General features: G+C 34.4%; 1 protein-coding gene across 4 annotated transcripts in view; it reads right to left on the bottom strand.

Annotated features, from left to right (window-relative positions):
• ROCK1 (Rho associated coiled-coil containing protein kinase 1) overlaps window positions 1–19830 on the bottom strand; it is a 145878-nt gene that overhangs the window by 21964 nt on the left and 104084 nt on the right. For all 4 annotated transcript variants that reach the window (XM_055323997.1, XM_055323998.1, XM_055323999.1 and 1 more), the window contains 7 exons: window positions 19308–19414; window positions 17975–18125; window positions 13520–13680; window positions 11323–11507; window positions 9717–9786; window positions 7369–7463; window positions 352–517 (listed from right to left, as the gene is read on the bottom strand). In XM_055323997.1, the coding sequence (XP_055179972.1) occupies window positions 352–517; window positions 7369–7463; window positions 9717–9786; window positions 11323–11507; window positions 13520–13680; window positions 17975–18125; window positions 19308–19414 (935 nt within the window). The remainder of the gene's footprint in view (window positions 1–351; window positions 518–7368; window positions 7464–9716; window positions 9787–11322; window positions 11508–13519; window positions 13681–17974; window positions 18126–19307; window positions 19415–19830) is intronic.

The raw sequence follows: 19830 nt of genomic DNA, 5'->3' as shown, positions 1-19830 counted from the left end.
CCAAAAGTTTCTCTGTGTTTTACAGAATTCTGGCCACAAAATCAGTGGCCAGTGCAATGTATTAAGATAATACAACAAATGAATTTGACCTAAGCATTTCTTCAGGTATAATATATTAAGATCTATAGCCAGAAAGAGAAAAAACACATTATACTGAATAAGAATTTCAGTCATTAACAATAGTTTTGGATTATGTAAACTGCTTTATACAAAAGTACAGACTGACTACTGAGTATAAGTAAAGTCTAAGTAAATACATATGCACACATACTCACCCTAACACTTAAAGATGTGACCTATTTTTATTTAGGTAAATTTCAGTCATAAAACTTACCTGACAATCACACTTACCCGACTAACAGTGTGATCTTTATCTGTAATCTCTTGCCTATTTCTGGAAGCAGCTTTCTTGCTTTCTTGGGTTAATTCAAAATACTGTTCTTCCAGAAGCCCTCGAGCCAACTGCTCAGACTCAGCTTTTGTTTCTGCCAGATCCAACTGAGTAGCAAGAGTTTCTCTGTAATAGATTTATAAGAGAAACAGATACAAAGAAATTCAGTTATTCTTCCAACTTAACAATATGCTCTTAAAAGAAGGCAACTATATTTAAACATTAAGAATTAAGCATTTTATTGCTTAAAATACATTATTTGAATCTACTGCAAAAATTCTATAAAAGTAATAAACTTAACCTCTCACATTTTGAAAAACTATAAAAGTAAAGAACTCTTTAATCCTGTACCTGCTGTTGTACTTAACTAAGAAAAGGTGGGAAAGCAATGATAAGCAGCCTACTTTTGAAAAGGAACTTGTTGTGGATTTAGAATGGAGGTTAGCATGGGATAGAAGAAAAATAATAGGCTTGTAAACCAGGAGGCCAGACCTTGCTTGACCTTATCCCTGTTCTATCACTAATTGGGTAAGAAAATTGGGCAAATTTTTACATTTGCTGGAGCTCAATTTAATCAAATCTGTAAAATGAGAGTTAAACTAAATGATTTTTGAGGTCCCTTTCAGTTCTGAAATTTATTGAGATTATGAAGACTTATAAATAGATTTGTAAACTACTATAAAGTATTCTAGGAATGCTCCTTGGGAATTATACTTTAAAGCTTTTCAGAATTGACATTCAGACCAGGACCAGATTATTCCAGCTTGCTTGCTCTTCCTAAAGAACTTCTGTTTGATAAGGTATCTCGGTCATACTGTATCTCCCCCTACATATGGTAGGTGCTCAATAAGTGTATGATGAAAAAATGACTGCCATCTATTTTTTTACTAAGGGAATAAAACAAATGAAATTTTCTGCTTCAAACCTAAGGAGGGAGACATACTATCTATTAAAAAAAAAAAAGAGCATTCATTCATTTGTCCAACAAACATTTACCTAAATGGTTACTATGTGCCAAACATAGTTGTCTAAATTAAGACATATAGTACAAAGTCTCTACTCTGAGGAAGTATATATTAGTGGGGTGAAATAGGCAATTAAAAAAAATGAACAAGTAATAAATAGTATGCTACAGAAAACACAATAAAACAAAAAAAGGTGGAAGAGGCTATGAATGTGGTATTTTATGCAGGGTGATCAAGGAGGCCTCTCTGCTAAGACATGTGAGAAGAACTATGAAGGAAGTAAGAGAGTGAGCTATGCAGGTATCTAAAAATATAGTGTTACAGTGGAAGAAACATCTAACAACAAATGCCCTAAGCCTGGTCTGAAAGAAGCTAATGTGAGTGAAGTGAGAGATGAAGGAAAGTTGTGAGAAATGTATTGAGAGAAGTGGGAAGACAGAACAGACCTTGTAAAGACTTTCTAAGACAGTATAGGGAACTTTGGCTTTTACTCGTGAGTATTCTGTTTTAAAAAGATTATTCTGGCTAGTTTATTAAGATCAGATAATAGGGGGACAATGGCAAAAGCAAAGATATCAGCTGGGAGGCTAATTATAGTATCAAAATTGGAGATGGTGGCAGTTTGGATCAAGCTGGGAAATGGTACAAGTAAGAACTGATCAGATCCTGGATATATATCACTTTTAAATTATAGCTAGGAAGATTTATTAATAGATTGCATATGAAGTATTAGGAAAAAAGAGAAGAGTCTAAGATAATTGCAAGGTTTTCTGTTTAAATAACTGGAAATAATAGACTTGCTAATACTGAAATGGGAAAAACAGGGAGGAGCAGTTTGGCAAAGTAAGGGAATCAGGAATTTTTTCTGGACATGTTAAAAATGAGATGCTTATTAAACACTCAAGTAGAGTCAAACAGACAGCTGGACATACAAGCCTGGAATTCAGGAGAGAGCATGCTTGTACACTGATGCTATTTAAAGCTATGAAGCTGGATGAGAACAAGGAAAGAGTGATCCCTTGGGCCCTCCAAATTTTAAAGGTCTCAGAGAGGGGAAGGGACAAAGGAGCAAAGGAGGTTAAGAGCAGCCAATTCAATACGGAAAAAATACCACATGGTGTCACAGAAACCAAATGAAGAAATTGTGTCAAGCGAGAGTAATCAAATATGTCAACTGCCATTGTTAAATAAGATAAGGACTGAGAACTGACTATTGTCTTTAACTATTAGGAAGTCATCAGTGACCTAGAGTAGGGTTACTTTGGTAGTGTGATGAATGCAGAAGTCTGACTGGAATGAGCTAGAGACAGAAAGGGAAAAAAAGACCTAAAGATAAATGGTATGTTGCTTTTCAAGGAAGTTTGCTACAAAGGGGTGCGGGGATGGGGTAACTGGGTGATGGACATTAAGGAGGGCACGTGATGTAACAAGCACTGGGTATTATATAAGTCTGATGAATCACTGACCTCTACCTCTGAAACCGATAATACATTATATGTTAACTGAATTTAAAGTTAAAAAAAAAAAAGTTTGTTATAAAAGGAAGCAGAAAAAGAAGACTGTATAGCTGGAAGCAAATATGCATTTAAAAGATGGTTATTTTTTACAGAAATATTTACCTGTTATGTTTAAATACTAATGAGAATGACCATTCAAAGGAAAAAAATTTCCTAAAAAAGGTAAGGATTCCTGGAATCATATTCTTAAGTAAACAGAAGGGATGGGATTGAGGGGCTGCCTTTAGTTAAAAGCACATTTTGCCCATTTATATCAATCAGAAGGCAGGCAGGATTTATAGGTACAGAGGCAAATAGGTTAGTAGCTGTGAAGCTGGGACAGAGTAGAGGTTCTCTGACATCTAGGAAGCAAGGCCATTTGCATGTGAGGATGAGGACAGATTGCTGAAGATCTGAGGAGAAAGGAGAAGATACAAAATAGCTGTCTCAAAGTGTAGGGAAGTTAGTACATTAGGAAAGGACAGGAGTACTGCCAATGGTAAGTCTATGATCCTGGGAGGGAAGAGCGTGGTTCTGAGCTATTATAATATAAGGCTTCAGACTGATAACATATTCTTTTTTTTTTTTTTCTGATAACATATTCTTACCTGGGCTTACTGCTTTGTATCAAATTCAGATAAAAGTATCTAAGTTATATATTAAAATGCCAGAAAACCTATTTATCCCAAATTACAGTTCTATCCCTGGCTATGCAACTGTGCAAGAGAAAGCAAGAAACAATGAGACGGTTCAGGGTAAAACTGTCTGCAACTATAACCATCCAGACTTCCTTCACGACTCTCCATAAATAAAAGACCTGTCTTTACTGATGCCTAATGCCAATCTGTCACCTTTATTCTCCTTACCTTCTCAATGATATCAGTTTATTAACTCCTTTTTCTTCTGGCTTATAAGATTATAAAGAGCTTTGTTCTTGTTCACTGCTATATCCCAAATGCCCAGAAGTCTCCAGCCCATAGAAAGTGCTCACATTCATTTCAATAAATGTATAGATGTTTGCAACTTTTCCCATTCTGATTTCCTTTTCTTTCCATGTCTCATTTAAATATGCTCCAATTTGTTATCTTTAAAAAGAAATAGCTCTGTTTCACCTTCTCCAGCTACTGCTCTCTTTGCCTCAACAACTACATTTCTTGAATTTTTTAATTTAACAAATGTTTACTGACCATCTACTATATTCTAAGTACAATTCCAGGTGCTACACAAATAGCAGTGAATCAGAGTTAAGGACAGAACATTTGAAAATTCCTTCCTTCACTGGGCTTAAGTTCTAGCAGAAAGAGAAAAATAGTAAGTAAAATAAGTTAGCAAATTCTATATTATATTAGGAAGGGATAAGTGCTCCAGAGAAAAATACAACCGGTAAGGAAGTACTGAGCTGGGCAACAAGGAAATGGGGTGGGAAATGTTTGTACAATTTTAAGGATATTCATAGAAGCCCCCTCTGAGATGACATTTAGATCTAGACCTGAAGGGGGTGAAGGAGCACACCATGTGGATACTCAGAGGAAAATGTTCCAGGTGGAGGGGAGAGCAAGTCTAGAAGCTCTGAGGCAGGAGAGTAACTGACTAGTTTGTTGAACAGTAAGGAGGTAAATGTGGCTACTGTCTACATTCTGTCTCCACTTCTACCCTTACCATTCATGTCTCAATCCACTTTAGTATCCATTCTCATTACTATTTAGGAACTGTTCTCAAGAAGATAACTAACAACCTTAAATATAATGGACAATTTATTTTTTACTTGACCTTTCTGAGTACTTGGTACTTTAAATCACTTTGTCTTCTTTGAAGTATTCTATTCCCCTATCTTTTGTAATCTTAACTCTGCTTTTCTCCTTCTATTACTTGGTGATTTTTACTTTCCCTTTCTCTGTCCTTTAAAAGTATAGGCACTAGGAGTCCATCGCCAGCCAGCCTTTATGTCTTCTCATCTTACACTAGGAGTTATAACTTATTACCTGAGAGGGTCAAATGAGTCCACATAAGTGTACCTCTATTTCTCTCCAGATACACAATTAAAATAGATTTGAGCCATTTTACGTAAAAATTCAGATTTCTGGCTTCTCTTGAAAAACCAGATTTTGAAATACTGGATCAGTGTTACCATGTGGCAGCAAGTGGTTAGAACTGAGATAAACTCCTTAGTTTGTTATAATACTCACAATTTACACAACGAATATACCCAACTAGCTTCAAATCAGTTACATGTATGGTACTATAGGTTCATGAGTTTATAAACGTTGATATACACAATCACCTTAACAAATCTCATGTCTTCCAATCTGTTTCAATATACAGTGACTGTCAAGTCAGCTTCAAGTCCTTATCTTTTCTCACAGCTCTGAAGCAATTACAAAATCATTTTTTTTGGACATCCCATAGGCACCTCAAACTCAATAGATCTGAAATGGAAATACCTTGTCTCCCCTCATTTCACAGACTTGGCATTCCATAACTCAGGGACCAGTACGCTACCATCAACCCAACGTCAGAAACTTGAGAACCTACCTGAATTTTTCCCAACTTTTATGCCCACACTCCCAAATCTACAAGTCCAATTGCTTCTAACTTCCTTTTATTTCCCCCATGTACTTGCCTCTCCTTTTACTGTCAACTTCCACTACAATTTTACATCTAGATTTTCCAAAGGCTACATAATTCCACTTCCTGTATCCCCTGTTTTGCCTCCAATCCATTCTTCACTCTAAAGAGTGAAGCTTTCTGAGACATCACCTTGTCAATCCCTAGCACTTTGTCATAGATACCTACCTTAATTATAGCTGTCTCATGACTAGATTCTACAGTACTTGAGGGTAAGAACCATAACTTATTAATAATAAAACACACACACTAGTGGTGATCAATATGTTTCTTTCAAATAGATCAAACAAGGGCAAACGTAACAACCCTATGAAATAATATACTATGTAGTAGATTGGGTGTCCTCTTCACAGTGAATGCACACAACATGGGATTGCATATTACATTGCAGACACCATATAAACGATAGGCAATAGACTATAATAGGATTCTATCACTGTCACAGAGACTAGCCAGGAAATGTACCTATGCTCCTTAGACTCCACTAAATAAATTAAAGATCTAAATAAACATTGAATGTCCATATTTGCTAACAACACAAAGAGGCAACCACATTATTTTATAAGGTTATATATGAAGTAGTCTTCACCTCTCTATAAAAATCAGATTTGAATATGACTAAGATTCCCAATTAGGGATGTCCAATAAAGCTTTCTATGAGGATAGAAATGTTCTCTATACCTGTGCTGTTGAATATAGTAGACATTAGCCACATGTGACTATTGAGCACCTGAAATGTGGCTAGTACACCTGAAAAACTAAATTTTATACTTCATTTAAATAAGTTAAAGTTTAAATTTAAATGGCTACATAAGGGCAGCCCCGGTGGTGCAGCGGTTTAGCGCCGCCTGCAGCCCAGGGCATGATTCTGGAGCCCCGGGATCGAGTCCCAAGTCAGGCTCTCTGCATGGAGCCTGCTTCTCCCTCTGCCTGTGTCTCTGCCTCTCTCTTTCTCTCTCTCTCTGCATCTCTATGAATAAATAAATAAAATCTTTAAAAAAAATTAATAAATGGCTACATAAGACTAGGGGCTACCATACTGGACAGCACAGTTCTAGATTTAACCACTGATTTATAGGAAACACAGAAAGACAAAAATGTTCAAGTAACTGTGGAAATGGAATAAATTAAATTAGTACAACTGAAGAAAACTATATAGGAATGATCTCATTCCTCTGACAAATAATGTCAGGATAGTGATTATTTTAGTGGTAGAGAGGGAAGAAGGCATAATTAGGAGGGGGAATACAGTGGACTTCTAAAGTAAATAGCAAGGTTTTGTCTCTTTCATGGGTAGTAATTATAATAATATTTGTCATCTAATTCATAAAGCTGCACATTTTAATATTTAATGTGTTTCTTTGTTTCAGCAATAAAATGGTTAAATTTTAAAAATTTGTATATGGAAAGAAAATATAAAAATGTCAGAAAACTAGTTCTAGTGTGTGTTCCACTTAGCTATGAGAAGTTGTTATACTTAAAATAGATTTAGGTTTTCTCCTTCTAAGGCCCTGAGCATACATGCAATGGAATTTAACCTGCCTTAAACTAAGAGGGAGGTCTTAAATACCTTTACCTAGCAAAAAATAATGACTTGTAAATACAGCATGAACTATTTATATACAAGTAGATGTTTAAAGATTGAAAGACCCTTGAAAACAACTTACTGTCAGTTTAGTGAATCTCTGTACAATAGCCATAGTGTTAATGTATTATTTTTTCACCATAAAGAGAAATTTTACTCTAAATTTAATTTGTTTTGTTCTAAATTAGCCTAATAAGATTTGTTATACCATTCTCATCAGAATAATGGCACATCTACTCTCTATCTTAAACTTAAAGAATGCTTTGATGTAATAGTGATTCTTATGCTAAAGAAAAATGGACATACTTTTCATTTTGTAGCTCTTGTATTTTCTTTAAATTTTCTCTGTTTTTTTCTTCAATTTCTTCCTTAAGTTCCTTTACCTGGGTTTTATAAAGTGTCTGCAAAACAAGTGATTACAAGAAATAACTGTTTATGAGTTTAAAAAATTTGGTAGTAAAAAAAAAAAAATTTGGTAATTTCTTATAAACAATTAACATATAGCCCAACAATTCTACTCCCAAGTGTTTACCCATGACAAATGAAAGAATATATCCACACAAAATCTTATACATGAATTTTCATTAGCACTTTATTACAAACTGTAGACAACCAGAGGTTCATCAACAGATGAATTTTAAAAACTGTGGAATATTCATACTGAGCAATAAAAAGGAATGAACTACTTATACAAACAACATGATACACCTAAAAAATATTTTGCTGAGTGGAAAAAAAAAAAACAGATGCTAAAGAGCGTATACTGTATGATTTCACATACATGCAATTCTGGAACAGGTGAAAATAATTAATAGTGACAGAAAACAAAATCAGTGGTTACCTACAAATAGAGGTAAGTGGGCAAGATGGACTGCAAAGGGCCACTGGGAATTTATGGTGAAGGAAAGGTTTTATATGTTGATTGTTGTAGTGGTCACACAGTATACACATTTGCCTAAACTTATCAACACATACACTTAAAATGGTTATAAGTAATTATATAGAAATTATATCTCAAGTACATTAAATATTATATTGATTTGGGAAAACAGTATAAAGAAACTGAGCAAGCACTATTCATTTAAAAGGTCAATTCTTAAAAAAATAAAAAATAAAAAATAAAAGATCAATTCTTGAAGTAATGTTAGAAAAAATCACTTCCCTTTTTGAGTGAGGGGGATTAAGTGGGTGGCTGAATGACATGAATAAAATAACAAACAAGATTTATCAAACATTCTGTTAACATAGAAATAATATATACTTACTATAGAAAAATGGTTCTTACAAAATTCATTTGGCTTTTGGCAACTCCATCAACAGATGTTTAACAGATACAAGTAAGGATTAAACCCATATTGTGTTAGGGTGCTGTGGTTACAGAGTAAATTTTTTTTTTTTAACAGAGTAAATTTCATTTCACATTTTTTTTAAACTATCCTTTTTGAAAAAAAAATAAACTATACTTTTTGGTATAAAAGATAAGGGGAAAAATTAGTGAAGTCTAGCAAATAGCTATGGAGAATTACTTTTACACTGTAAACTTACTTATCCCTCTAAGAAGTAGCACTTCTCTAGGGGAAAAACACATATATTTCAATAGGAATATAAATAAAGGAGGTACTAGATGATTACTCTGTGAAAGTATAGACAAGAAAGTGTGGATTATAGGCTATATTATAGCCCACTTTGCAGAAGTCAGTACTACACACTTTGAACAATTAAGGTTAATCTCTACCCAGAGAAAGATTTTTCAATAATACTGAATTTTTTTTAATTTAAAAACATATTTCAGTGATAGTCTAACAAACCAAGAAGGAAATAGGCAAAAGATAGAAAGAAAGTCACCATGTTTATTAGGAGATGAGCAGAGTACAGCATGAAGCTCTGAACATGTGAAAGTTCTGTAGAGCTCTACTAGTGTTCAGATTCTTTATTAAGGAAATCATTATTTCTAATATTGTTTACTTGGTTTCTACGACATGTTCACCAGCACAACTCAAATTCACTCATTTAATGCACTGACTAAGACCTGTAGGGAAAGTGGCTGCCAGTGTTAATAGTAATGGAGAAGCTAGATAAATGTTAAGTTGAAATGGTGGAGTATAAACTTGGTAACCAAAAGAAACAAAAAATGCAGAGGCTTCAATAAAAATCTCAAAACACTGGCTATAAATGTTAATAGTAGTAGTGAAATAACCTGGCGTGTAGCCAGTAAGAATTAGAATAACTTCTATGGAGAAAAGAGCAAAATAGATGCATAAAGTGCATACAAAGAGGTAACTAGACCAAAGCTTTTGAGCATTAATTATACCTATAACTGTATGCAGTTATACCTACAAATGTAATGCGCATACATGAACCACACATGAAAATATTGATACTCCAACCATCCAAGCTTGCTATCAGGCAAACAAAACCCTTAACAAAATCTTACATACAGTTTTAGTTTGATGGCAATTCTAGAAATGTTCCACAAAAATGGTCATTTCTTTACAACTTACACAGACCATGAACTCAGATTTAGAAATGAAATGGAGAGATGGGGATATGAAAAGGGGGAGAAAATCAGTTCATGATCATTTGAAAAAAAGTCACAGTTCATGTTAAAAATCTTAATACCTTGTTTTAAGCCAGGTGTTAAAAATGATTCTTACCGAGAAATACTGCTCAGCTTCAAGCTGATCTTGTAGCTCCCGCATCTGTCCTTCATTTCCTCTATACTGTCTTCAGGTCAAAGAGAAAATAGTAAATGAATGCTATTTACACTAGGCTTTATATTATTCTTTATTTATTAAACTTGCTAAAAATAAAAAGGTTTACTAAAATGAATTATTTTTAAAAATCATACTTCATTATACAGTATGACTTTTATTATATCTGATCAGGACAGGCTGTCTGGTTCCATTTTGCTCCTTATAAAATGATACTGTGCAAAGTAGAGGGAACTGTCTTCTACTGAAGGTGACTTTCAGGAGAATATTAACTGTGGATTAATCCAAGTTGCAAAAATAAAAATTTTTTTTGATGAATTTTAATAGAGAAAACATTCTTAGGGATACATTTTAAATGTCTTATGTAGTAAAGTAAGCAATTAAAAGGGGATATGAAAATATTTAATAAATATTAATAATATACATGCTATACATTATATATACATAAAATACTATACATGATGTCCAATAAAGCATGGGGGTGGGGTTGGAAATGAAAAATCAGGTAAGGAACAAAAGGCAAGAACAATAATGGATAGAGGAGGAGGAACACAGACACACCTACATATATATAATACACACACAAACACAATTCACATAGAAACAGATAAAACAGAAACACAATGCAATCCACAAACACAGATTTTCAAGGATAAACAGTTCCTTCTGCATCTGCTAGATTTTCATGTTAGACAGTAATAGCTTTGTATTTTCAGCATCTACCAAGGCATATGGTTGATAAAAGGACATAATAAATGTTCACTGAATGCTGAGTGAAAGTTATTTTAGGAGAAGAAAACTATAAACCATGTTATGTGAAAATGATGGCTCTAAGAGAGGGAAAATAATTTTGCTAATATAAATCCAACAGAACAAAAACTGACACTTTTTTTCAAGAATTACTAAGTTGTAAATGAAGCTGGCAAACGAAGACAGAATATAAATCCAGAAGAAATAAAAACACATGAGTTGGCAGAAGATATACTCATCTTTGACATTAAATTTCTGAAGCATATCTTTATACAAATTCGGAAAGCAATAATGACACCTCATTTGTCTCCATTTCAAGTAAGCGAACAGATCACCTCTCAGAGCAGAGAAGAAGAAAAAAGGTACTTTACATTCTGAGATGTGAACCAAAGGAACAAAACAAAACAAACACAAGGTCATTTTGCCTAACTCTAATTTCTAAAATAAAGAAACACTGAACATTTCCCATAAGGTACTGATCCTATCCCTGATTTTTGTAATTCTAGTGTGAAGAAACACGACTTGTGGGTATGAAAAATCACATGAGAAAACTCTAGCTTTCAGTTTTACAGTAAAGTCAGTAGCCTTGATAATCTCCCTTTTCCTTTAAAAAAAAAATCTCTATTATTTATTAAGGATCCCTTGCAAACCTTTGCAAGTAAATTCTTTCAAATCTAAATGCATTTTTCTAAAGTCTTTGTTTCACAAACTCCAAATACATTATTTCTACACACATAAAATATCAAATATAAGCAATGCTGAACACAAAAAAGAAACAAAAATGTTATTTTAGACTTACTTTGTAAGCTGAGCTAATTCAAATTCTAATAATCTCTTTGCTTCCAATAAAGTATTTATTTCCTGTTTCATCTGCTTTTCTAGACCTTTTAAATTGTCTGCTTCAAATGCTTGAGTCTTCAATTCATTCTGTAACAACAGTCGCTTATTTGATTCCTGCTCCAGCTGCAGGGATAGATTCTTAACCTATAAATGAGAAAAATAATTGGGATCTTAAATATCACTATTTATTTATTAAGAGATTTACTTATTCATTTGAGAGAGAGAGTGTTGGGAGTGGGGGTGGCAGAGGGAGAATCTTAAGCATGCTCCACATCCAGCATGGAGCCCAACTTGGGGCTTGACCTTAACACCCTGAGATCTTGATCTGAAATCAAGAGTTAGCGCTTAGCAGACTGAGCCACCCCTTTAAATCTCACTAATAATTTATTAAATATTATTTGAAAGAATACTAACCAAATCTCAAGTGCATTATACTGCGTTATACAGAGAATATTAGTATTCTAAAGAGTCTCCATTGTTGCAACATTATTTATTACTAGCATTTACTATTAAGTCAAATTAACCCCCAAATTTCAGATATGAGATCTTGGGGAAAACAATCTGGTTTCTGCACCAACATGAAGGTGGCTATAAAAGCTACTTTTAGAGGGACATTCCTAAGCGGTATTTAAATTTACCTTTTCATTCATAATTATTTTTGTTCTGGTCTACAATCCTCTAAAGTTTAGTGGGCCTTCTTTACTGCTCCACCCCCATCCCTGGCCATGTGATTAGTCATAACACTCCTACAGTGTACAGTATTTCCTTTTTAAATATAAGTCATGCTTGTAATTAAGCTTGTAATATCTTTCTCTCTGGGCTGAAAGTTCCATAGAAGTCAAGAACATACCTTTTTTTAAAAAAGATTATTTATTTGAGAGAGAGAGAGAGAGAGAGAGAGAGAACGCACGCAAGAGAGAGCGCACGGGGGGCAGGGGGCCGGGCAGAGGGAGAGGGAGAAGCTGACTCCTCCCTGAGCAGGGAATCCAATGTGGGCTTGATCCCAGGACCCCAAGATCATGACCCAAGCCAAGTCATTTGAAATGACTGAATATTATCTTTTAAATTTTCAACATATCTTCTTCCTGCATGTGGGCTGTCCTTTAATCTCTCCTTTCTAGCTCTTTCTATAGGACACTACCAGACTAATTTTATTTTCTAAAAGAGTATTTTCACCTATAGCCTCCCATTTTAATTTTCAATACTTTGGTCCCCAAGTTTCCCATGACTACTCAATATGTTTTTTCTTCTCTGGTTATATCAAGTCCTTTTTTGTCTTTCACTTACCTATCTTCACTCCTTAATCACTTTTTTATTATCATCATCACTGATAATGTTCCCTTTACCAATGCTGGCTTCTGACTCTCAAACTATTAACTTTTGAGGTCTTACTCAATCTTTAGATAATGGTAATATCTCCTTCCTCCTAAATTAAGAAGTCTTTCCTGATTATTCTGGTCTTTTCTTTCTCCCGTCTCTAACTTATACAGTAAATTGATTACTTTCAATCTTATAAGTGATTTCTAAAATATATATATAATAACCACAAGGATATAATGTCATTTTCTTTTTATTTATTGCTTTCTAAATGTGCACCCTGTGTTTTCTATCAATCTAAATCAGTCAAGACTGTGGTTTAACAAAATCTAGGAGCAATTGCTCCTCTTTGGGATTATAAGATAAATTTACAATAAAGGTTTTGTTTTTCTTAAAAAGCAGATGGTCAGGGGCACCTCCGTGAGTGCCTTTGGCTCAGGTTGTGATCCCAGGTCCCACATCGGGCTTAACACAGGGAGCCTCCTTCTCCCTCTGCCTATATCTCTGCCTCTTTCTCTGTCTCTCATGAATAAATCTAAAAAAAAAAAAAAAAAAAAAAAGGCAGATGGTCAGATTCTTCAGGGGACAAGCTATGACACTTTTATAGAGTTGTACTGTCATAGTGCAAAATGGTATAGACCATGTGGTATGAATATTCAATAACCATTTATAGATGAAAATTCTAGAAGGTAAGGATATAGTGATGACCTTACAGAGGTAAACACAAACAGGCTATTTTATTCAAATCTCCTCCATGTTGTTTAAATTACAGATATGACTTTGGTCCTAACTTATGTTCCTCTTTTATAAGATGAACAAAACCAGTATATTTTTCTTACTTCATCCTCCATCCTTTCTTTATTCTCAGTCAAATGTTCGAGCTTCTGCTGAGATTGTTTCAGATCAACATCCAGCATTGAACACTGTTTCTCAATCTGAACAACTCTATTTTCAGCCTTCTCTCGAGCTTCTCTCTCTTCCTTCAGCTTTTTTTCCATTTCTGTGAAAGAAAAAAAGTTACAAACATACATACTTTCATTTTTATGGACTGTGTAAGACAAATCGGTGCCAAAACTCCCCACGGTTTTTATCCTGGGATCCTAATAGAGCTATTCACTATAGAAGTCCTAGAATGTAATCTGAATTATTTGTATAGTAAGATCTCTAAAGGGAGTTATAAAACCTTCTAAATCCAATCCATGCCCAATGATATGATAGATTATTCAGTGCCATTTTCAGACTAGAAAGTAAAAATATAGATGGAAAAAAAGTGAAGTAACTAATAAGAAAAATGGGAGTATTTCAGATAAAAGCAGAAAGATAAGGCTTTGGTTATTAACCTATAACTTACATTGTTCCAGAACAGTGGACTTAAGGCTGATGGGAATTCTAATATATGAAACTAGATAAACAAAATTCCACGGTGATATAATACCTACTTTAATCATTACCAGAAGATACTAGTCTACAGTGAGGCTCCTTTTTTGAGATATGGTAACTAAGGTTCTAAGAGGTTAATTTTCCCAAGGTCCTGCAACTAGTTAAGTTGCTTGCACCAAATGATCCAAACTTATTAAGTTGGTTTTTCCATTCTCAGAGATTACTCTCTAAGTGACAAAATAGAAACCATTAGAATAAAATTTCCTCATCTTTCCCCCCAAACCTATGAACTTAGCCACACCAATAATCATCATGTCTTAATTCCCGTCTCTATAATCAAAACACAAATCTATCCACTTCTGTTCTGGACTTTGTTCCTTCAATTATTTCATCTCTTCCCTGCCTCAACAGGTTCCTGCTCTCAAATGAATCATTCCCATCATCATCATAATCTATTTTATTATCTCCTCTCCTAAAATATCCTCTACTGATCTCACATCCCTTCTCAGCTACCATCAATCTCTGTTCACAAATTTTTAAAAGAGCTGCCTATATTTACTGTCTCTTCTACTGCCTCTTCTACTATCCATTTTATGACTTTTCAATTTGGCTTCTATCTCCACCATTCCATTCAAACTGCTTTGTGTGGTAACCAATGACGTCTATCCTGTAAAATTCAGAGGACAGTGTTCATGTCTTTATCTTTATTGATCTTAACAAAGTTCAATATATTAAACAATTTCCTCATTTTTTTTCAATATTCTTTGAGTTCTAATACCATACTCTCTCGGCATTCCTATGACTCCTCTGGCTGCTCTTTCTTGGTTTCCTTTGTTGGTTTTTCCTCTTCTACCTGACCTTCAAATGTCAGACTACATAAGGGCTCCTTACGATTCCTTTTCTATTCTGCCCTTTTTCTTCTCTTAGCTGATCTCATCAGGTTCTGCATATAGCTCTATGTGTAGGACTCCTGAATTGATACCTATCCTCTGAGCTCCAGACTTCTATAATAATTGACTATTTGGCATCTCCACCTAGATATCTTTTTTTTTTTTTTGAAGATTTTACTTATTTATTCATGAGAGACACACACACAGAGAGAGGCAGAGACACAGGCAGAGGGAAAAGCAGGCACCATGCAGGGAGTTCAGGATTAGGCCCTGGGCTGAAGGCGGCAGTAAACCACTGAGTCACCCAGACTGCCCCTCCACCTAGATATCTAATATACTTTTCAAAGCTAACATATCTAAGACAACTTTATTTCCCTCCCCTCACAAATCGCTCCTATCTCAGTGTCAAAACATATTAACATATGTTCAACTGTTAAAATTAAAAAGCCTAAGTCTTTCTTGATTCCTTCTTTTCATCCAATTCATCACCAACTCTTGCCTTCTATATTTCCATTTTTTCTAGCTCTACTACCACAAATGCCTAAAGACTAGAGCCTTCTAGTTGATCTCCCTTTTTAAACTGTTCCCTCTTTCAAAAGCATTCTCCATACAGCAGTAGGAATGGTCTTTTAAAAACATAAATTACACATTCCAGCACAGCTCAAAATACTACAATGGCTATCAACTATTCTTAGAATAAGGGTATTGAACTTATCATCTTTTCTGCCTGGACCATACTTCTTCCTATTCTTTAAATGGATGGTTCACTTTGGCTCAAATATTATTAGTTCAGAGAGACCTTTCCTTAGAACCCTATATAACACACCAATTCCTAGAAACTATCACATTGTATTTTCTTCATACTATTTTCATTTATTTGCTTTTTTTGTTTATCTACACCATAAAAATATAATCTCTAAGAGGTAGAGTTCTTGTAAGTCTTATTTTGTGCTATATATTCTCAGGTGTGCTTGGCCTATAGTAGATAGTCAACAATTAACATATGTGAAAGAAATAAAAGTAGTGTAATAAGGCTAAAGCATGAGATAACATAAGAAAGTCCAAAGCAGTAAGACTATAATGACAGGTAAGTGCCAACTCAAAGATTCTTTATGTCATGAGGAGTTTGACCTGTATCTTGCAAACAATGAAAAGACAAAAGATTTTAGGAACAACTAGCAAAGCAAGATTTAAATTTCAAAAAGATCACTTTGGCATAAGTGAGAACAAAAGGTTGATGAGTAGAACAATTCCTGGCACAGTAATAATTAAAAGTCTATTGCAACAGATCAAACAAAGTGATAATGTCACCATGAACTAAGAGAAAAGGAAAGGAGGAATATATTGTATATATCACTTGGAAGCAGAAAGGCTGAGTGATTCCCAGACTTCTAGCTTTGGTTCCTGGATGTTGAATATCATCACCTTTAACCATAATAATATTTCTCATTTATTGAAAGATTGCTTGCTTTCTATTTATTTATTTATTTGAGAGACAGAGAAAGAGAATGTGCAAGCGGGGGAAGAGAGAAAGACAGAAATCCTCCAGCAGACTCCCTGCTGAGTGTAGAGCCCAAGGCAGGGCTTAATCTCAGGACCTTGAGATCATGATCTGAGCCTAAATCAAGAGTTGGACACTTAACTGGTGATACTTCCAGATCGTAAAAGGTTACAAAGAAGTGCAGGGTGAAAATAGGAAAATTTCTTTTTCTAAGAGTTTGGCTCTAAAGGGATGAAATGAAACAGTGGCAGTTAGTAAGGATCATGTATATTTACTGCAAGGGTTAATCTCTTTTTCTTTTATTTTAAAGATTTTTATTTATTTATTTGAGAGAGGAGAGAGAGAGAGGCAGAAGGAGAGAAGAAGCAGACTTGCTCTTCTCCTTCTGAAGAGACATTAGGCTCCATCCGCTGAGGAGACATTAGGCTCCATCCCAGGACCCTGGGATCATGACCTGAGTCCAAGGCAGACACTTAACCGACTGAGCCACCCAGGTGCCTACCTTATTTTTATTTACTTATTTTTTTCAATGGAAGAGACTTGCACATGTTCACAAAAAGAAAGGATTCAGTGGAGGATAAAGGAGAGAGAAAGAGATAAGAAGAGAGTAGATCGGAGTACAGCTAACACATATTAACCAGAACAAAAGGAGGATCAGTATCTTCTAAGAGGAGAGGAAAGACAAGGAAGAGAAGTAGAGAAGTAGGATATATTAAGTAAGAGAAGAAGACTGAGGAATTCACACCTATGCTTTCATTATTTCTTTTTGAAATAGGAGAAAAACTCACCTAAAAGTGGAATAATAAAGAAATGGCACAGGAAGTTTGAGAACAGAAATAAAAGTCTGAGAGGAGAGTGAGTGATATATTAAAAACTGACAGCTCAACTGAGGTTGGAGTTAATGCAATGGGCTAACCCCCATCTAAAGAACTACTTGAATGAACACAGTAGTTGGTTGGTCTGATCTAAGGTTGTGTTTAGAGGCATATACAGCACACAGCACAGTGGAAATACAAAGGAATTAGAAAATTGAGGCTAGAAAGCAAAAAAGCAGATGAACTAACAGACAATGAGTTCCAGAATAGATACGGAAGAAAATAAAGGGCTAAAGCAATTGGAAGCAAAGAGAGATTCCACTGACATTTATAGGGAATGGAGGGAAACAGAGTTAGGAAAATAGAAGGTGAAACTGAAAAAAATGGAAGGTATTGGGGTACATGGTACATGGGGTACATGCTTTCAGTTCAGGTCATAATCTCAGGGTTTTGAGATGGAGCTCCATACTCAGCAGGGAGTCTGCTTGAGACTCTCTCCCTCTGCCTCCCTCTAAAATAAATAAATAAATCTTAAAAAAAAAAGAAGGTATCAAAAGAGCAAAACAGAGAAGTATCTTTTTACTAGATCACAATTTATAATTTTAAATCATTTATACCATTATAAAAATAAATTTTAAACAAAATCAATTTTTTGGTGGGCATTATTTAAAAAATAATTATGTAGAAAATATTAAAACTGACACTTACCACACATTGCAACAGACTTTGCTTCTTCAATAGATTGATGTTTGTCAGTTAAACGAGCTTTGGTTACTTTATGTTCATTCACCTCTTGTTCTAACCGTTGTTGTAATGATTTAAGCTTATAGTTTAAATCTATCTCTAAATTATTCTTTTCCTGTAAAATGAAAATGAATTCCATAATACACTATGCAAAAGACACATTATTAAATATTACATTACTTAATATTCTATAAGACATAATATATGAATCACATAGACCTGAAATGTGACACTATACTTAAATATTTATATGTACGACATAATTTTTTCATACTTTCTTGTATATTTCATATTATTTATAATGTCTTACTTTAAAAATCATGATAAGCACATATAATTAAAAGCAAAATATCACTCCTCCCTCCCCCAGGTTGTGGTGGCAGCTATATTCAAGACGGTTCACTGCTAGGATCAGAAATGAACAGGACAATTCTTTAGTTCATTAAAAATTTTTTGCTGCCACTTTAAAAAAATTTAAATTTAGATTTAAATCTATTATTAATCTACATTAAATTACAATTAAATTAAATCTACACCTAGGTTTACACTGCCTTGAGCAAAGGACAAGCCAAAATGTATTCCATTTCTGCTTGCGTGTATCTTCTACTCTTGCATCTTTCATCCTACATCCACATTTACATCAGGCTTAGATATACTACTCTGATTATCACAAAACATATCCAAAGGACAAGATAAGTGATACATTTTCTTATTTATCTGAGGATCTAGAAAACCTACATTTCAGGGAGAAAACAAAAATATGAGAGCTAGATCTGCATATTATCTACTTACTCCTTTTCTTAGAAAAGTAAGGACAGAGGATAACAATGACAACTCTGATGGGTAAGAAAACTATACGCAAAAGCCAAACACACATACTCTTTTCTATTTTGCTTTTACAATAAAATGGAAAAAGCATACATGATCTGCCATATATCTGTCCTTTGTTTTCCTTTCTCATAAGGCTAGTAATAAGGTTCAGCACCTTCATCTTACCCAAGTATAAAAATGTGGGGGAAAAATTCTACATGAGAAGATACTTCCGAACTAAAGTAATTTGTGATGATCAGATAATATCAAACATCTAGTACCCTTCAAAGTTAAAAACAAACAAAAGACAAAATAAAAAGCACTAAATAAGACACACATATACCCCCACAAAACAATCACCAACCATAAAAACTTTTAGAAATACAAGTATATAAACATTAGGAATGAGTGCCATTTTATAAAAACACATTATAATATTTGATAGCCAGTACACATCTCATAATTGGTACTATGTTAAATCATTTACCTTTTCTGAGTGATTAAGCAAGTCCTGAGCCTCTTTCCTTTCTCCTTCCACTCTTTCAAGATTATGTTTGAGATGCTTCACCTCCTCTTGTAAGGATGTAATTCGAGCTATCAAGTGAGAAGAATGTTCAAGTCACAAAGTTATCCGAAGAAAAGTCTGTTTTCCTTTTTTCAGCATGATCATTAAGGTAAAGAAGTTTTAGGGGCACTTGGATAGCTCAGTTGGTTAAGTATCAGACTCTTGGTATTGGTTCAGATCATGATCTCAGGGTCATGAGACTGAACCCCAAGATAGGCTCCACGGGCTGAGTTGGCTTGTCTCTCCCGCTGCTCCCCTGAAACTCCTTATGAACCATAAAAGATTAATGTAGAAACTAAGTTCTTTTTTTACTATGATGCATCTTTGTATGCATGTTGAACCTCATATAAGCTGCGTGCATTTTTAAATGCATGAGTTTTGATGCACAATTAAAAACTAAACCTTAAAGGGAGCACTGAATAAACATCAATAAAGCATGCTATAA

The sequence above is a fragment of the Nyctereutes procyonoides genome, unplaced genomic scaffold, assembly GCF_905146905.1.
Source record: "Nyctereutes procyonoides isolate TBG_1078 unplaced genomic scaffold, NYPRO_anot_genome, whole genome shotgun sequence".
NCBI classification, from domain to species: Eukaryota; Metazoa; Chordata; class Mammalia; order Carnivora; family Canidae; genus Nyctereutes; species Nyctereutes procyonoides.
Note: the sequence above shows the minus strand (reverse complement) of the source record. Positions and strands in the feature narration are given on the sequence as shown.